The sequence below is a fragment of the Gobio gobio genome (assembly GCF_949357685.1).
Source record: "Gobio gobio genome assembly, chromosome: 12".
NCBI lineage: Eukaryota > Metazoa > Chordata > Actinopteri > Cypriniformes > Gobionidae > Gobio > Gobio gobio.
This window is the reverse complement of record NC_137105.1, coordinates 37,697,392-37,715,463: the sequence shown is the minus strand read 5'-3', so window position 1 is coordinate 37,715,463 and position 18,072 is coordinate 37,697,392. Positions and strand designations below refer to the sequence as shown.

Below are 18,072 nucleotides of genomic sequence, written 5' to 3'. Positions count from 1 at the left end.
CTCTCTCTGTGGTCATATTTTTATATTCATGTGCCTGTAATGAGCGTGTTGCAGGTCTGTTTTATTGGTTGTCTCTCCACAGCATCATTTTGTGGGGCTTTGCAAACCTGTATTATCTCTAGTGTGGAGTTTTTCTACAATATTCACTCATCATGACAGTAAAGCAGGGCATTCTAGTCAATCTACTGCAGTATTTCCTCTCTCAATCAGTAGAAAATTTTCATGCATAGGGGGAAAAATACCGTCATATACCGTGAAACCGATATAATTTAGAAAAATACCGTGATATACATTTTTGGTCATACCGCCCAGCACTACGTTTGAATTTAAGTGGCACCGAAATGAGGCACCGAAATCTGCGTTCTGATTCAGTCCGGTTACATACCGGTCATATAGGTACCGGTGCCATATTGTTTCAGTACCCAACCCTATCCATAACAGAAATTAACACCAAAATCTTCAGAAGCTGTTAGAAATTCACAGCTTTAATATGAATCATAAGACTGAACGCTGAAGCATCGAGTCACAAACATTTCTAACAGTTGATCACTTCTGGGACAAATATATATAGCACATAAAATGCAAACCAGCTCCACACACACACACAAAAGTAAAAGTCAAATGACAAGACAGGTGTAATGAAAGTGAAAGCAATCATCTTTTACTTTGGGTACTGAGACAAACACTTCAACGAGGAAAAACTGTGCGCAGCTTCACCAGTTAAATGCCAACTTCCCCTCAATCCAGACTTCAAGAGCCTTCATCAATACAGCAGTCTTCTGGTGTATTGTAGAGGGAGGAAAGGTTACAGAGGTAGCTTAACTCAACCAAAGGGAGTGTGCAAAGGCTAGGCTATCATTCAATAGCCTCTTTATTCCATACGGCCAGGACAGGAGACGGAGACAGATGAATGGATAAAACCCCCTAAAGAGTGTGACTCATATTTTGAATGTCTAAGACCAAAATGGTTAAGGCTGGAAAACATGCCTTTTAAGTAACAAATTCCAGGCTTGTGACACATTTTACTTGCGTTGTAAACAGAGGAAGACTAACATACAGCAGGGTATAGGCACAGTACAAGCAATGAAGAATTCGGTCTAAAATGGTGAGATTCACTGGAGGTTTCAATTAAAACATCTTTATTCTTTCAACCCCAACCTCTGACATCCAATCACACCCCCATAACCTGGCCATCTGCCTCCCAAATACACGCGCCAATAGCTGCTTTCCTTTGATATTCCCAAATGAGCATCCAAGCAATCACTGCACTGAGCCGCAGCCCCTGAGGGATGAGTAAAGTCAATATCTTTTCAATAAATTGGTGAGGGGCAGTCTTAAAGAAATGAAGGGAGCACTCTAGTATGAAACCTCACAGCTCAAACAGATCCGCAGTTACCAGGAAGCTTCAAAACATTCACTTGATCCGCTGTTCCTGCGGCTTCACTCCTTTCTTTGCTAAACACCCCTCAAGGCTGGTCTTGTTTCAACCAATGGTGTCCTTGTTGGCATTTCCTCTTATGAATATGTAAAGTTCTTTAAGTGGAAGTTAAACGATCAAGTCTTCCTTCACTGACGCTCACAAGCATCTTTTCCATCCTGCTGCCACTGTGATGAATCAAATCTGACTTGTTCCTGCTTCTGTTGAAAGACTCTGTTGTGCTTTGACCCCAAAAAGCTTCTGACTTGCTCAGTTTAATGCTGTTTTCACAAAACCTCACGGATCTAGTTTCAAGGCCCACAAAACATCATGCATACAGAAGGAATGAGTAATTTGTGATGTGGATCACAAAAGAATGAAGTATCCATTAAGATAGATGCTATAGGCAAATCTTAGGTTTAACCCTGTAGAGCACGACATATGAACAGAACATTTAGATAAAGTATAAAAAGAAAGACTTCCCTATTCTCATAGAATTAACAACTTAGTTACTGTCAATGGTGTGAACAGGCCTTTAGTAAGATAACATTTACATTAGTTTTATGAAAAAAGGTCTGTAGGTTTATTGTGGAGGCAAAGCATAAAATACAAATGATAGAGAGATGTACATATTAATGTTCCTAAAACAACTGTTGTATCATGTTTTATTTTCTAAATACAAAAATGTTGCATGGATAATCAAACAAACGTAAGTTGCTTGAGTGTAGTAAATGTTCATCTTAAAATATTACTAACAATATAAAAGTTATTCTGAAGTTTCCCTCTTTAAATATTTTGCAGCAAAAAAACAAAAACGGTAGACATTTTTATAATTATACTAAAAGGACTTGCTAAATTTAGAAGCTTTCATGCATCAAATATGACAGATGAATGTATAGGGTTAAATCACATGCATATGCTCAACATGATGGGGAATAAGCATGCAGCACTACTGTGTGCATCTTGCATGTGGTAAAGTGGAAGTTGTGGCTGCACGTTTGCATGCACTGATTTTAATATTTTGTTTGATGTATCTGTAATAGTCATGTGAGCCATCACCTTTGGCTAACCTACCTCTGCACAACCAAGAATAGGACACTGGATAACTAGTCCCTTCCTCAGGACTGCGAGCTTGTCTTTCAGCTTTAAATGCAACAATATAACTATCGAGTTGAGGTCGTGCGAATGCAACAAACGTATGATTTAACAAAACAAACAATTTCCCAAATACCACCGATATTACCGGCAAAATGAGTCATTTATTGAAATGGGCTGGTCAACTGGGCCCTGTGAGGTGGCCTCCAGACACCCCATTCATCCCCAAATTCTGCCTCTGGCTATCATCTTTTTGCAATTTTTACACTAAACCTGCCCATATTAATGCTGACCTGTGTGAGAAAATAAGAAAACTGGTTTTTGGTTGCGTGATTTGTCGTTGCTCATGGAAGTGCTAACATTAGCTAGACTCAATCTTTTCTCTTCATACACCACTGCAGCAGCAGCACAATGATCAACCGTTAACATACCTGTCTCCGCCGGTCCCGTTGCTCTCTTCAGGTATATCGTTTATCCCGTCCAGAAGGTCTGAGTCCTGGCCCTTTGTATTGTGTTTGAGCGAGCGAGCGTGTGTGTGTATGTATGTATGTATGTGTGAGTGGCCGGCTGTGGATTACAAAAGCTCGTGCTATGCTAGTCCCAGCTAGCCGAGCGGTTAGCGACCCACAAAACCTCCTCCACAAAAGAGAGAGAAGCACTTATCTCCCTCTCTCTGTCGTTTTCTTTCTCTTTATTTTTCTCTCTCTGGTCGCGCCGCCTGTGTGAGGTGAGCAGTAACGGGCGGTTGGCGGTGTCTCGTGCGCTCGAGAGAGGGCCCCGCTCGCGCCGCGGCCTGTCGCACAATCAAAGATGGCAGAGCGCCAATCCACGAGAGCCTGACGTCACCGCGTACAGGCGCTGCGCAGCGTCAGCGGCTGAAAAAGCGCCTTTATCAAAGACACAGCAGATGGCGCCCTTTATACTTGTTGAAAGGAGCCTAGCTGACTGTTCTCTTAATTAGAAAAACTATACAAATATCTACACTAATATGCCAGTGCACATAACAGCCATTCTTTAATAGAAAACTCCTAAAAAATACCTAAAAAATAGTAGGTCTTACAAAAATATAACAAACATGAGCTCTAAGAGACCATAAGAGACCATAAGTCCATGGTCTCCTGGAGGAAATGAACTCTGGTTTTGACCCTGACCATTTCTTTAGTGTATGTGGATTTTTCATTTAAAAAACAAAACGTTGAACAAGAAAATGGAATTTTACATACATACAGTAAGCTATATCAAAATTATTAATCTTGAATAATATTCATAAAATATTTGTGGATATTTAAAATTATATATGCTAATATTCAAGATTAATAATTTTGATGTACTGTAGCCTATAAAATAGTTATATTATGTTTTTTTTTTAAATAAAATTTTCAATATCCACCCCCCAAAACTTGCACAAAAAAAGGTTTTAAACAATAGGCTTTTTCTGTTGAATTTGAACAAAATCATTAGAATAATCAATATCCAACCTAAATTTCTTCAACAGATGGATACATGTAAAAATATAAATGTAACCTTTTACTTTATTTTTTAACAGTATTTTTCACAAACAGCATATAACCCAAGCTTCAGCCCAGTTTATATATTTAAATGCATTTCAACACAAGCTTTTATGAGCTGTTTTTATTTATTTATTTTTCTCATTAATATTACAACAACTGATAGGGTCATTTGTTGATAATAATAGTCACATTTTGATATTAATTGGATGAAATTGATTATGCTCATACTTGATTAAAATAGCTTGTGTATGCTGGAAAAATATACATTTATACCTTTAACAATTACAAATAATTACAAATATATTTATAAAACTTATATTTGTTACATTTTTATTCGCAGTGATAGCTGGAAGTTATACAGCTAATTCACAGAATGTAAAAATCTCACCTAATTTTTCTTTTTCTTACACTGTTACAATCTACCCTAATTGAAGCACACTTGTTGATGTTACATTGCATATAAATATGCTTCTGATATTACGTGATCACTTTGTGGTCACTGGCAACTGGCAAGCATATTCATTTTTGGATAAGGTGTTCTTTTAAAGTAAAATAAATGTATTGTTTAAATTCTAATGTATCAAAATGTGATTGGTGGGTAGTTTACAAAGAGGAATGGGAATAAATATGAAGGCTTTAATAAGAGTATAATAATTCATACACTATATTTATACTGTAGTTGTGGCATATCACCTGTTTGGCCATTCTGCTCAGCTCTACAGCAAAATCTCCTCCAGAGTTCCCAATGCCAATCACAACAGCCCTCTTTCCTCGCCATTCTTCAGGGTTTTTGTAGTCACGTCTGTGGAAGAATTTCCCCTTAAATGTGTCTATTCCTAAAGAGAGGATATGTACAGAATAATATAGATATGTATAATATGGAAAAGTATGGATAATTTGGATCTATCTATCAACTGCATATTGTATATTTTGATGCTGAATTATTCTTTGTGAGCCCTGTAAACTTATTAATTATTATAAATTATATATAAAAATTATATTCAACATTAAAGTGTGAGAGAGTTTTCTCTTAATTTTACAACCGAGTTGTGATAAGGCCTAATGACTCTGGTACACCTAAAGTTGACTATGAGTGTCCCAGTTTGGCTTTTATTGACTTTACGTTGTTGCACTTTGCACATGGACTGTGTTTGCTTAGCCATCACATGTACTGTACCTGGAAAGTCCTTTAGAGGGAGATGAGGGTGACAGTGGTGACCGGTGCAGACCATCACAGCATCAAACACCTGCTTCTCTCTACGGCCATCCTTGGACTCGGTCTCCACATCCCACTGACCAGAGTGAGGGAAATCTGGCCTTGGTGTAACATGAAGGACCTTTGTCTAAGAAACACAAAGCATGAATTTTTGGACCTTTGAATTCCCCAAATCCTAAGATAAATATGAGGTACAGTATAACTTCACATTTCACATAAGCTTTTCAGGCCAGACCTGGAAACGGATGTGCCGTTTGAGCTTGAAGTGATCAGCGTACATTCGGAAGTAGTCCATGATGAGGGAGTTGTGCATGTAGTTTGGGAAGTGGGCAGGGATGGGGAAATCACTGAAACACATCATCTCCTTTGAAGTGTTGATAATCAATGAGTAGTAAATGCTAGCACGATCTGGATCTGGATTTTCCTAAGATGGAAAAACAGTAAGCAAACTGCATCAGTTTCTTGCAGCATTTTGAATATATTTATGGTCTGCAATGAACTGTGCCTCAGGGTTCAGTGCTTGGCCCCCTTCTTTTCTTTATTTGCACAACTACAGTGAGCCCAATCATATAGACATATCTCACCTTAAACCTCCATAGACCTCCAATGTCATCACTGGTCTCAAAACACACTGGCTCCAGGCCTTCATCCAGGCAACATTTGATGCAGGTCAGCCCAGAGGTTCCTCCTCCGATCACAGCAACACGTTTAGCCATGATGATCCACAACTGTCAGACTTTAGGCAGATGGTAGAAATAAATAATGAGATTTTGGATTTAAACTGGTTTCTATATCTCAGACATCTCAGTTGTGGTAAGAAGACGCTGCTATGATTTTAGTACTAAACGATAAAATTATTATTCAGTTTCTGAAAAAATAAATATGGACTTTAAACATATGCGTTTGATGACAGCGTTGGTAAAGAAGTTACCAGAGTTTACTGTAGCTACAATTAATTGCAGTAACAGCTGATAAAGTGAGGAGCTAAGTAAAGGTTCCAGCACTATTAAAGTTGTGATTGTATTTTCTTCCCTGTTGTGATACATATCCAAGTGAAATGGGTTCTCGAACAAGAACAAATGTAAGGCAGAACTTCCTTTTGTTGTGGTTTGCTATTCATAGTTTTCATGTCACACCCTTAATGGAATGCCCAAGAAGACTTTCCTCTATTGCCCAACAGTAAAGTCAAGTCACCTTTATACATCGCTTTATACAATACAGATTGTTTCAAAGCAGCTTAACAGGAAAATTATTCAACAAAGTTTATTTCGGCTGAACAACAGCTCAAAATATTTAGAGCAAAGTTCAGCCAGTCATTTTTATAGGCTCATACTAAGTACTAATGTAATAAGAGAGTGATATTAAAAGACCAAGTTCAAAATACACCTTATTGATGATGCATATTATGTACAGGCAAGCAAATGAACCTAGAATATAAATACAACATGCAGTTTCTCAACAGAAAACCATTACAAAGAAGACGCTTATAACCATTTAGCATATTGTGTTCATATTCTGGGCTCATCTGCTTGCCTATATATGCATCATCAATAAGGTGTACACTGAATTTGTACATTAAGATACTTTAAGTATAGTAATTTAAATACTGCAGAAGGCACTGTATATGACCTATGGATCATAAGTGTCCAAAACTTGTATTTTGTTCTTCTTTTGAGAGGTGAGCTAAATATTCAAAATATTCATGGCCTGAAACAGATGGAAAATTGACATGCCTGTTCAGCAGTTCTATGGATGTTTTGGCCTCCAGGTCTCTTGTGCCAGTCACGTGACTTAAAATTATGAACTGCAGTGATCTCAAGTGAGTGATTTGTCCTGTCCTCGCGCCAGTACGTCATCAGAGAAGAGATGTCGCTGCAAGTGTTGCTCTCATGGTCAGTTGTTTTGATTAAAGATAACAAGGACACATATTCCATAAAAAAAGGAAATTAAATTGTCAGTTACGATTTCATGGTGACTTGAAAGCATAATGTAACCCTTGGGAAAAAGTACACTTTAGCATTCTTACAGTTGAACTTAGTCATTTTTTGACTCACTTAGTCACCCAAAAATTTAAATTAGCCCATGATTTACTCACCCTCAAGTCATCCTAGATAGCCTATATATGACAATCTTCTTTTTTTTCTCTCTTTAAGACCATAATATAATAAAGACCTTCTGAAGCGAATCGATGCATTTATGTAAGAAAAAATATCCATATTTAAAACTTTACTCACTTTACTTACTCTACTGTCTAACTGTCCCGCATTCATGTAAGACTGGCGTTCCAGCGTAAGACGTAACACAGGTGTAGCGTAAGTTCTGGTGATGAACGCAGGAGTGCAGAGGATAGAGCAAAATAAAACTTCTTTTTTTGGGGAAACTAGCATGTTCTCACCAGAGCGTCCTACGTCATACGCTGGAACGCCAGTCTCTCGTGATCACATGTACGACAGTTAGCAGAAGTTAGAGACTACAGTTTGTAAAGTTATATATTTGGATATATTTTTTACACAAATGCATCACTTCGCTTCAGAAGGCCTTTATTAACCCCCCAGCACTTTTATGGACTTCAAAACAGAAACAGCAATTCACTGCCGTTATAAATCTTGGAAGAGCCAGGGCATTTTTAAAAAATATAACTTAGATTAACTTAGAATTTCATATTCACCTTGGATGACTTGAGGGTGAGTAAATCAAGGGCTAAATTTCATTTTTGGGTGAACTATCTCTTTAAGTATATGTAATGCAAAAATTACTTTTATTGTCTTTGAATTACATTTAAAGTGCACTGTCAAATATACTGACAAGCTTTTACGGTAAACTAAATTATACTTTAATTTAATTTCTATTGAAATTTGAATTTCATGTAATTAAATATATTTGTACTTACACATTTGTAATGAAGTTGCAATTTAGTACATTTACACTATAAATGAAAGGCATAGCTATAGCTATATATAATCAACTACTTTCTGTCTTTACCATATTAGTCAACACATTAAAATAAGTGTAGCCTACTTTAAAATACGACAACAGATTGTTAAACATGATGATTTAATATGCAGTTTAAAGTAAAACTTTTAATTTGAAAGTGTAGCCTACTCTACACAGCATTTTATTTCATTTAATATTATACTATCTGCAGGTATATACTTTTAAGATTTTAAGTAGCCTACACTACAAGTGCACATTTGATACAATTAAGAACACTTATTTTTGTCAAGGGAACCTAAGTATAATGAAACGTGGTGGTGGTCCGTTATTGTTCTTTTTAGATAATAGGTTTAGGCTACATCTCATCGCCAAAGTCCTGTTAATCGCACCGCATCCACAGATCCAGGATGCACTAAAGTATTGAAATAGCTGGTGAATGAAATAATGTGAGCCGAGAGAAAAGATTATAATTTTTTATTTCATTAATATAATATTATAATTACACCGTTTCAAAAATACATTTGCAACAATTTAATCAGCCTTACTATTCTCAATATCAACATATATATTAATTAACATGCTAACCACACATGCTAACAACTGCAGCAGTTGTAATACATCAATAAGATAATACTTGGAATTTTAACACAACAAAATAGTTTAATTACATATGAAACAGGACATCAAATCAATTATTTTACAATGAAATTAAATGTCCATTATACACAAACTGTGTTTCAAATGATATGGCACTTTGTTATTCAGTGTCAAGCATTTTATACTTTATAAAGTCAATTATAACATTTTCATGATGTTGACTACAATCTACCCCCAATTGAAGCCCTTGTTATGCTGTTACATTTCATATAAAGTATGTTAAGTTCCTGATATATATATAATAATCACTTTGTGGTCACTGGCAATGGTAAGAAAGTCCTGATCTTGTCGAGGAGCGATAAAGGGTCTGCTATGAGTGTGTGCAGACTGGCCCTGCAGTAATACAGAGCAGACAGCAGCGCTGCAACAGACACTGAGAATATGAGTGAATGAGAGGAGCGCTGGGACTGTGGCTCTGGTGCACAGCGTGTTTTCAGGGGCTCTGTGACTCGATCCCACTGAGTCAGGATGGCCTGCCGTGCACCTTCCCACCGGCCCGGTCCGTGCAAACGAAACTGGTACGGGGTGCAGGGCCCAAAGATGATGTTCAGAGCCAGTCTAGGGTCTGTCAGGAGAAGCTTCAGCATAGAAGGACGGACACCCACTTGTTTAGCCAACTCATCCATGAAGGGGATGTAGTCCACCTGGATGGTGTGTCTCTGAGCAGCCACATACCTGCGGGACAGTATGATTAAGAGCCATCAAGATACACTAAAATGACATTTTAACTGTAGAAATTATGTTTATAATTATAAATTATAATTATGTAAATTATGTTATATAGTCATGTGAGGTGAAGTGTGGAGAACCTTTGAGTCATTGCATTGTCCTTTGCTTTAATGTCCTTCATCATTGCATTCATTGAAGGCAGTTTGCACAGTCCTAGTGAGCATATCACAGTTTGTTACGTACAAAAACACTGTGTACTTAATGTTCTGACATATTCATATATTACTTTGAAGTAAAACTAAAAGAATAATTTCCGAAAAATATTTTAAGTACTGTCATCATACTGTCACTTTCAGAATTTAAAACCAGTCCAAAAGGACCCAGACCAGACCAAAACAAGAAAAGGTCATTGTCTAATTGTCAAAAGTCTTTGCTTAATTAAATGTCAGAGAGAAAATGCTCATGAAAAACATTACAAAATGTTTTGGTAATAGAAATCTTGATTAATAGTATAAGTAGACCTTTGTTGTTCTGAATTGTATGAATATGAACATATATTTCAAGAACAGCCCTTAATTGTCTGTGCAGAAGGTCAGCATCATGTTTGATACCTTTAAAAACACGTGTGGCCCAGCGTGCTTGCATCTCAGAGATGGGCATAATGGCTCCCAGAGGCTGGATCAGACCAATCACGGCTAAAGTTGGGCGCTCTAGTGCTGGGGGATACATGTATTTGTACAGGGATACTTTGTTCTTTGAGACAGGAATTACATGTGAAGACAGGAAGGGGAATGAGAAAGTGTAGCCTGTGGCAAACACCACCAGATCAATGTCATCCTCAACTGTGCCATCCTCAAAAACCACACTTGATCCACGAAACTCTTGCACATTCGGCTTGACCGAGACGGTACCGGAGAGGATCCGGTTTGGTAAATCATCATTGACCATGGGATGTTGGCTGAAAACTCTGTCAGGTAAAAAAAAACAACATACACAATACAAAACTATACAACACAATATAATATTTAAGATAATATGCTGTATTTAACTCTGAACAAAACATCATCAGAGTCTTGTTTGCTCCAGTACCTGTGCACAGGCTGCAGCCCATAGAGCTTGTGGTCAAACCGTTTATTGAGTTGTTTCTCCCCCAATTTGTTAAGATATCCAACGGGCAACAATCCAAGAAACCACATTAGTGCTCTGTTATTAAACATCATATCTGATGGAACACCCTTTTCTCCTACACGATTTAGTATCCAAGATCCCTTTCGGGTGCTCAGATAAACCTGGAATTAGGGAAGGGAAGTAAGGGAAACAATGTGGAATGCAGAGGCTTTAATAAGAGTATAACTCATACAGTACACTATCATTATTTATACTGTAGTTGTGGCATATCACCTGTTTGGCCATTCTGCTCAGCTCTACAGCAATATCTCCTCCGGAGTTCCCAATGCCAATCACAACTACCCTCTTTCCTCGCCATTCTTCAGGGTTTTTGTAGTCACGGCTGTGGAAGAATTTCCCCTTAAACATGTCTATTCCTAAAGAGAGGATTTGGACCATTAGCCACTATAATATAGAAAGGATAGCACTGTTAAAGTGAAGTTATGTTATGTAATGCAATATACACCGATCAGGCAAAACATAATGTGTTGGTCCCCCTTTTGCTGCCAAAACAGCCCTGATCCATCTAGGAATGGACTCCACTAGACCCCTGAAGGTGTGCTGTGGTATCTGGCACCAAGATGTTAGCAGCAGATCCTTTAAGTCCTGTAAGTTGCGAGGTGGGGCCTCCATGGATCGGACTTGTTTGTCCAGCACATCCCACACATGCTCGATTGGATTGAGATCTGGCGAATTTGGAGGCCAAGTCAACACCTCAAACTCATTGTTCTGCTCCTCAAACCATTCTTGAACCATTTTTGCTTTGTGGCAGGGCACATTATCCTGCTAAAAGAGGCCACAGCCACCAGGGTATACCGTTTCCATTAAAGGTTATACATGGTCTGCAACAATGCTTAGTTAGGTGGTACGTGTCAAAGTAACATCCACACGGATGTAGTACCCAAGGTTTCCCAGCAGAACATTGCCCAAAGCATCACACTGCCTCAGCCGGCTTGCCTTCTTCCCATAGTGCATCCTGGTGCCATGTGTTCCCCAGATAAGTGACGTACCCGGCCATCCATGTGATGTAAAAGAAATCGTGATTCATCAGACCAGGCCACCTTCTTCCATTGCTCTGTGGTCCAGTTCTGACACACACGTGCCCACTGTTGCCGCTTTTGACAGGAGTCAGTATGGGCACCCTGACTGGTCTGTGGCTATGCAGCCACATACGCAACAAACTGCGATGCACTGTGTATTCTGACACCTTTCTATCAGAACTAGCATTAACTTTTTGAGCAATTGAAGCTACAGTAGCTCGTCTGTTTGATCGGACCACACAGGCCAGCCTTCGCTCCCCACGTGCATCAATGAGCCTTGGCCGCCGGTTGACCACTGTTCATTCCTTGGACCACTTTTGATAGATACTGACCACAGCAGACCACAAGAGCTGCAGTTTTGGAGATGCTCTGACCCAGTAGTCTAGCCATCACAATTTGACCCATGTCAAACTTGCTCAAATCCTTACACATAACCATTTTTCCTACTTCACCTCCGATTATTCACTGTTATTGTTATTCACTTTACCAGTCATAATGTTATGCCTGATCAGTGTATAATTTATCTATATAACAACGCAAACTAACCCTGGATCATGAGCTGCTCTGGAGCAGGTTATGTTCAGAGAGTGAGTTGCTATGGCTACTTACATACCCTTTAAGTTACCTCCGTTTTTGGAACCGAAAGGTTATCCACTTGCTTACTCTTAACTATACCCAGGTATGTCACATAACCTGCTCTCTGGAATACCCCCTGAAGTGGGTGTGTCAAATATGGGAGACATACAAAATGTGCCGGGCTGGGGGTCCTCCAGGACAGATTTGAAAACCCCTGGCCTACACTACAAGTGCACATTCGATACAATTAAGAACAATTCTTTTTGTCAAGGGAACCTAAGTATACTGAAATGTGGTGGTGGTCCGTTACTGTTCTTATGTAATCATTTGTCTAGCATAAGCAACTAGCACATGTATGTGCACATTAGGGCAGCACGATTCTTGCTAAAATGTGAATCACGATTTTTCTCCATGGGAATTGAGATCACGATTCTCTTACACGATTCTCATTTTTTCTTATACTTTAAAAAAAATGAATCAATTTTAAATAAAAGTAATTAGTTACAATTAAATTAAAATGTAGAAACAACAAATGTAGACAGACTAGATGTAAATATATGCTTATTACCGTTAATTTCAATTTTTATGATTATTTAATATCTTGCCTTGTGGAGAGAGGGTTTTTGTTGTCTTATTTCGTTGTTTCATTTTGTTTTTGCGTTTTTGTAAAAAATGAAAACTATAAATAAAATATTTTTTAAAAAATGTTATAAGAAAACGCTTAACGTGGCTTAATGTACTAAGACAGTGTTACAGACATCCCAACCTGAAAAAAGTCATTTCAGGGAGGTACGCCCCCCCAATAAAAATAAAAAAAACATGAAAGGAGGAAAAGTATCCCGAATTTCACCACAGAACATGACTTTACTTGTATATTATAATATAATATATCATTAATATATAATTTCTATAGGCCTATGCAATTATTTGTAAAAAAAAAAATATGTAAAATTATGTAGATCACTTTTACTATTTACATAAGCTGCTTATACTATTTATGTAAACTGCTTTTATTTATATTTCATTGCAACTTTAAACAGGTCTAAGGAGTTTGTTGTTTTAATGTAGCCTTGGCAACTAGCCGACCTGAAAAATATGCACATGAAATGAAACTTGTTTAACTCAAACATAACATGTCAGTAACAAACTGTACAGCGTGCAAGATTGTCATTATGTTTATACTTTCGTTTTTTGTGGCACTCTCCCTCTGCCATGGCGCTCCAGTTTCTAGATACACTGAACTGATTAATTCGGTTCGGGAGAAGAGATAAAAGCCCGCCCGCACTGACAATTGATTGGTTGACTTACCGAAACAAGCCAATCAGGACGCTCTCCGTCTTACATGCGCTTCATTAGGTGCACACCAGCACACACACGCAAGGTCTCTCGCTCTCTCTCCCTCTCTGCCGTGCGCGCGTGCACAGTTTGCGGTAAATTTTTACCTCTTACCGCTACAAGTCTGACTCCGTTTAGATCTGCTCTGCCGTCTTGTTACACGTCAGTAACAGCGAAACATGGCCAATGAGGGAGAGGAGAGAAGTGGAGATTTATGATTGATTGGTTAGTGTTTTGTTATTGTGTGAGTGTGACCAATAACGCGTGAACGCAGCATGATCTGAGGGAAATACACGGAAGTGAATCGCCAACATTAAGAAATGAGATCGCATTTATGTTTGAATCGAGATCGTGATTTTTTTTCGATTAATCGTGCAGCCCTAGTGCACATCTCTGTCTGTCTGTTTTGTTTTTCCCGCCACTTGTCTGTCTCCATAGTAACCCTCGTAGTTACTATGTTCTGTTAGTTCTGTTCAGCTGTGTTTAGGTAATTATCTCATTTCTGTATGCTATTTTAGTTCCTCTTGTTCACTCAGTCTTTGTCCAGTCACCGTTATATGTTGTGTTTATCCTGCCTGTCTTGGATTTTTGAATTAAACTTGGAATATTTGGATCTATTCTTCTGTCTTCCTGCCGCAACACAACCGTTACAGTATGGCTCTGTGTCATGCAGTCCGTATGAAATACCATGGTGTGTCACCACTAGTGTAACATATGTGGGAATGTATTGTGAAATCGACTTGCAAAAGCACTGACAGTAACTTCCACATATTAATTTTGTATATATTGTAACAATTGTTAACTAATAAGTAAAAGCGTTGACTTGTTATTGAATCATTTTAAACTTGTAAGTTTACAAAACTTGAAACTTACTAATCATAAACAGTATTTCTGCCTGGGATTCTGCTTAATGATACAACAGTTGTACAAGAGCTGTGATAAGGTCTAATGACTCTTGAACTATAAAAGTCCCAGTTTGGCTTTTATTGACTTTATGTTGCTGCACTTTGCACATAGACTGTGTTTGCTTAGCCATCACATGTACTGCACCTGGAAAGTCCTTTAGAGGGAGATGAGGGTGACAGTGGTGACCGGTGCAGACCATCACAGCATCAAACACCTGCTTCTCTCTACGGCCATCCTTGGACTCGGTCTCTACATCCCACTGACCAGAGTGAGGGAAATCTGGCCTTGGAGTAACATGAAGGACTTTTGTCTAAGAAACACAAAACATGAATAATAGAGAATCTCTAAAACCCTGAACCTAAGATAAATATGAGGTACAGAATATTCCTATAAAACATCACATTCAAGCTTTTCAGGCCAGACCTGGAAACGGATGTGCCGTTTGAGCTGGAAGTGATCAGCGTACATTCGGAAGTAGTCCATGATGAGGGAGTTGTGCATGTAGTTTGGGAAGTGGGCAGGGATGGGGAAATCACTGAAACACATCATCTCCTTTGAAGTGTTGATAATCAATGAGTAGTAAATGCTAGCACGATCTGGGTCTGGATTTTCCTAAGATGGAAAAACAGTAAACAAACTGCATCAGTTTCTTGCAGCATTTTGAATATATTTATGGTCTGCGATGAACTGTGCCTCAGGGTTCAGTGCTTGGCCCCCTTCTTTTCTACTTCAGTGCGCCCAATCAAATATACATATCTCACCTTAAACTTCCATAGACCTCCAATGTCATCACTGGTCTCAAAACACACTGGCTCCAGGCCTTCATCCAGGCAACATTTGATGCAGGTCAGCCCCGAGGTTCCTCCTCCGATCACAGCAACACGTTTAGCCATGATAATCCACAACTGTCAGACTTTAGGCAGATGCAGATGATCGAAACATTTTATTTAAATGAATAATTCACAAAAAAAATTTAAATAAATAAATGTCATCAATTATGCACACACTTTTTGTTTGAAACCCATATGATTTAATTATCTTCTAAAGATTTTTGTCATTTTCCAAAGCATGAAACTATCCACCAGTGTTATTTCCATCACATCTCAAATTATGCATAGCATTTTGTGGTAGAAATGAGTTTTGAAAAAATTGTCATCGTGATAAATTTAATTTCATATGCAATTATGCATTTTCTTTTTGCATAATTTTACAATTGTGATTTGTGAATGTTTTGATTTTCTGCTAAATATTTCACAAATCAGAATAGTGAAGTTAGGCACCCAGGGAATTAACTGAGCAAAACTGAACTGTGAAATATTTCACAAATTAGCACAAATCTGGTCAAGATGACGCTGATTCCAGTCAGCTAATGCCGGAAATGTCCTACTTCCCACTTCTGAAATCGTGAATTCGAGCTCATCCTATTCAAATTTTGACTTGAGAGGGCGTTCATGTCCAATTTTCTTAAATGGGTAATTCCTGTTATACAGTAACTTTTCTGTCTCTATGATTTACTTACTAATATTTTCTATAAAATGAGTCACATATTTATAAGAAATGGCTTAAATTACATATTTAGGTCTTATTATCACTTAAACGGATATAATAGACATTAAAAATACAACTTTCTATTTTATACACACCTTTTTATTGATTTATGCATTCAATTTGATGTCCTCGTTATATTATATAACTGATGGCAAACAGTGACGGAAAAATCATCCACTGTCGTGTACCACCCTATATGCTCCGCTCCACCCTGTTAGAGGAGTCATTTTTAAATAATAATTTGACAACAACGTTAAATGCTAAAAATATGAAAAACATGCAACTCTTTCAAAAATTAGGAAGCCGAAATGTTACTGGATAACAGGAATGCGCCAACAAGGAAACTACAATAGTTCCGATAGCACGTGAAGTGACTAACTTAACTTTTGGAACGTGGATTCTCGGACAAATCAAAATAAATCTTAATTTCAAACCGCAAACTATTTACTGCGGTGTGTAGCCTACCCGCGGGGTCTGTTGTGAAATCGACTTGCTAAAGCTTTGACAACAAGAGAGAACACACGCAAATATAAATATTCCAGTCAGATTCGGACAAACAGCTCGTTAAGTCACGTAACGTTAAGCGATATGTCAATAAAAAGTATGTGGCGAACCCATAGATAGACTGTAAAAGGGGCGACCTTACCAAGCAGTAGCGAGGAAGTTTATAGACGTTGTTCACTCCACACAAACACTTCACCACACCCCTGCATAGATGTAAAAGAGGCGGAGAATCATGGCCGACACTCTGGTCAATATGTACGTTGAATTAATGTTGAACTATTGTGTTGGATCGCAGTTATCGCACCTGTTCAAAGTATCCTACTGCGTGTGTGTGTGTGTGTGTGTGTGTGTGTGTGTGTGTGTGTGTAGACCAGGGGCCTGTTTCAGAAAGGAGGTTCAACAAACTCTGAGTTTAAACCTGAACTCTGAGTTGACTTACTCTGAGATGGGAAACTCTGAGTTTTGGGTTTCAGAACAGCTGAATTGAGGTAGTTCAATCAACTCTGAGTAGACTGACTCTGAGTTAAGCTCATGCATTCCAACTATGAAAAGCCACGATCAATGGAGCTCCGAAATTACGATTCACCATGGCAACAGCACCCAACAAAAAGACGTTTGCATACTTCCGGGTCAATACACAAGTTTAATTCTTATTTATTTTAATTAAGTTTAATTTTCATGGTATCCAAAAGGCAAACAAAGAATGTGGCAGCAGCTAAAAATAAAAAATAAAATAAAAACATAATTCAATCAGATAAAGCTTTAAGCATAAAATGTTCATGGGTGTTGGTTTAATGACTTTACAAACATTTGACATATTAAATAAATATCATTCAGTGTCCAATGTGCAGCAGCTTTTCCCACATAGACCCTTTTCACAGACTGTGATGACGTGTTTTAATGGTCATCAATATCGTAAATCCTGCAATGTTTTTTTTATTTATTTTTTATGTATGTACATTTATAACACTAATACATTGTATTATATTACTTTTGCATCAAATTACAAAAATCAAGTTACCGCTGCTGTGAGAGTGTTTCTAATAAAGCGTCTATGGGAGTGATAGTTAAAATTAACATCTTTCTCTCTTTTCACTGCAGTTATCAATCTCACTTTAATTTTTCCATCTTTTTGAAAGTTGTGAAATCACTATTGTGGAGTTTTTCTTTTGCTATTTGAGCAAATGGAGACACAAAAATATATATTTAATGTATTCTCTCATTCACAGCTATAAGAGTTAACCCAACTATGACGACTTCAGCTTCGGAAACCCAGAAATGTGAAAAGGTTCTATGCTCTTTTCACATAATGAAATGTTCTCTGATCCCACCTGTTACATTTATTAATCAGGGTAATGACATTAACATTTGACTTCTACTCAGGCCAGCCAAACTTCAGCACCACTGACAGATGAAGAGGAGATGGAGGAAGAATATTAACACCCAACAGGAAAAAAAATAAAGTATTTGTAGGAAATAAAGATGACTATAAAAAAT

At 37.9% G+C, this 18,072-nt stretch overlaps 3 protein-coding genes across 4 annotated transcripts in view; all 3 read right to left on the bottom strand.

The window, feature by feature from the left end:
* The window catches only part of prrc2c (proline-rich coiled-coil 2C), a 52,238-nt gene extending 48,903 nt beyond the window's left edge, over positions 1-3,335 (bottom strand). For both annotated transcript variants that reach the window (XM_079831159.1, XM_079831160.1), the window contains exon 1: positions 2,944-3,335. The gene's annotated coding sequence lies outside the window, so the exon portion shown is untranslated. The remainder of the gene's footprint in view (positions 1-2,943) is intronic.
* Positions 1,172-5,970, bottom strand: LOC307134768 (flavin-containing monooxygenase 5-like; the record flags this gene model as incomplete). Its single annotated transcript, XM_079830765.1, has 5 exons — positions 5,824-5,970; positions 5,475-5,663; positions 5,201-5,366; positions 4,717-4,859; positions 1,172-1,282 (listed from the first exon to the last, which is right to left on the bottom strand). Exons 1-5 carry the CDS (start codon positions 5,953-5,955, stop codon positions 1,172-1,174), a joined length of 741 nt encoding a protein of 246 aa, XP_079686891.1. The 5' UTR covers positions 5,956-5,970.
* Positions 5,971-8,633: 2,663 nt separating this feature from the next.
* Positions 8,634-16,849, bottom strand: LOC307135042 (flavin-containing monooxygenase 5-like). Its single transcript, XM_079831195.1, has 9 exons — positions 16,718-16,849; positions 15,285-15,436; positions 14,947-15,135; positions 14,668-14,833; positions 10,901-11,043; positions 10,589-10,788; positions 10,111-10,466; positions 9,640-9,712; positions 8,634-9,505 (listed from the first exon to the last, which is right to left on the bottom strand). The coding sequence occupies exons 2-9, from the start codon at positions 15,414-15,416 to the stop codon at positions 9,076-9,078; spliced, it is 1,689 nt and encodes a 562-aa protein (XP_079687321.1). The 5' UTR covers positions 15,417-15,436; positions 16,718-16,849; the 3' UTR covers positions 8,634-9,075.
* Between the last annotated feature and the right edge of the window lie 1,223 nt (positions 16,850-18,072).

Coding starts and splice junctions, on each gene's coding strand:
- LOC307135042 (XM_079831195.1), bottom strand. CDS start 15,416: ATGGCTAAACGTGTTGCTGTGATCGGAGGAGGAACCTCGGGGCTGACC. Junction 15,136..15,284: donor GAGGTCTATGGAAGTTTAAG/GTGAGATATGTA, acceptor TTTCCATCTTAG/GAAAATCCAGACCCAGATCG. Junction 9,713..10,110: donor GGCCACACGTGTTTTTAAAG/GTATCAAACATG, acceptor TATGCTCACTAG/GACTGTGCAAACTGCCTTCA.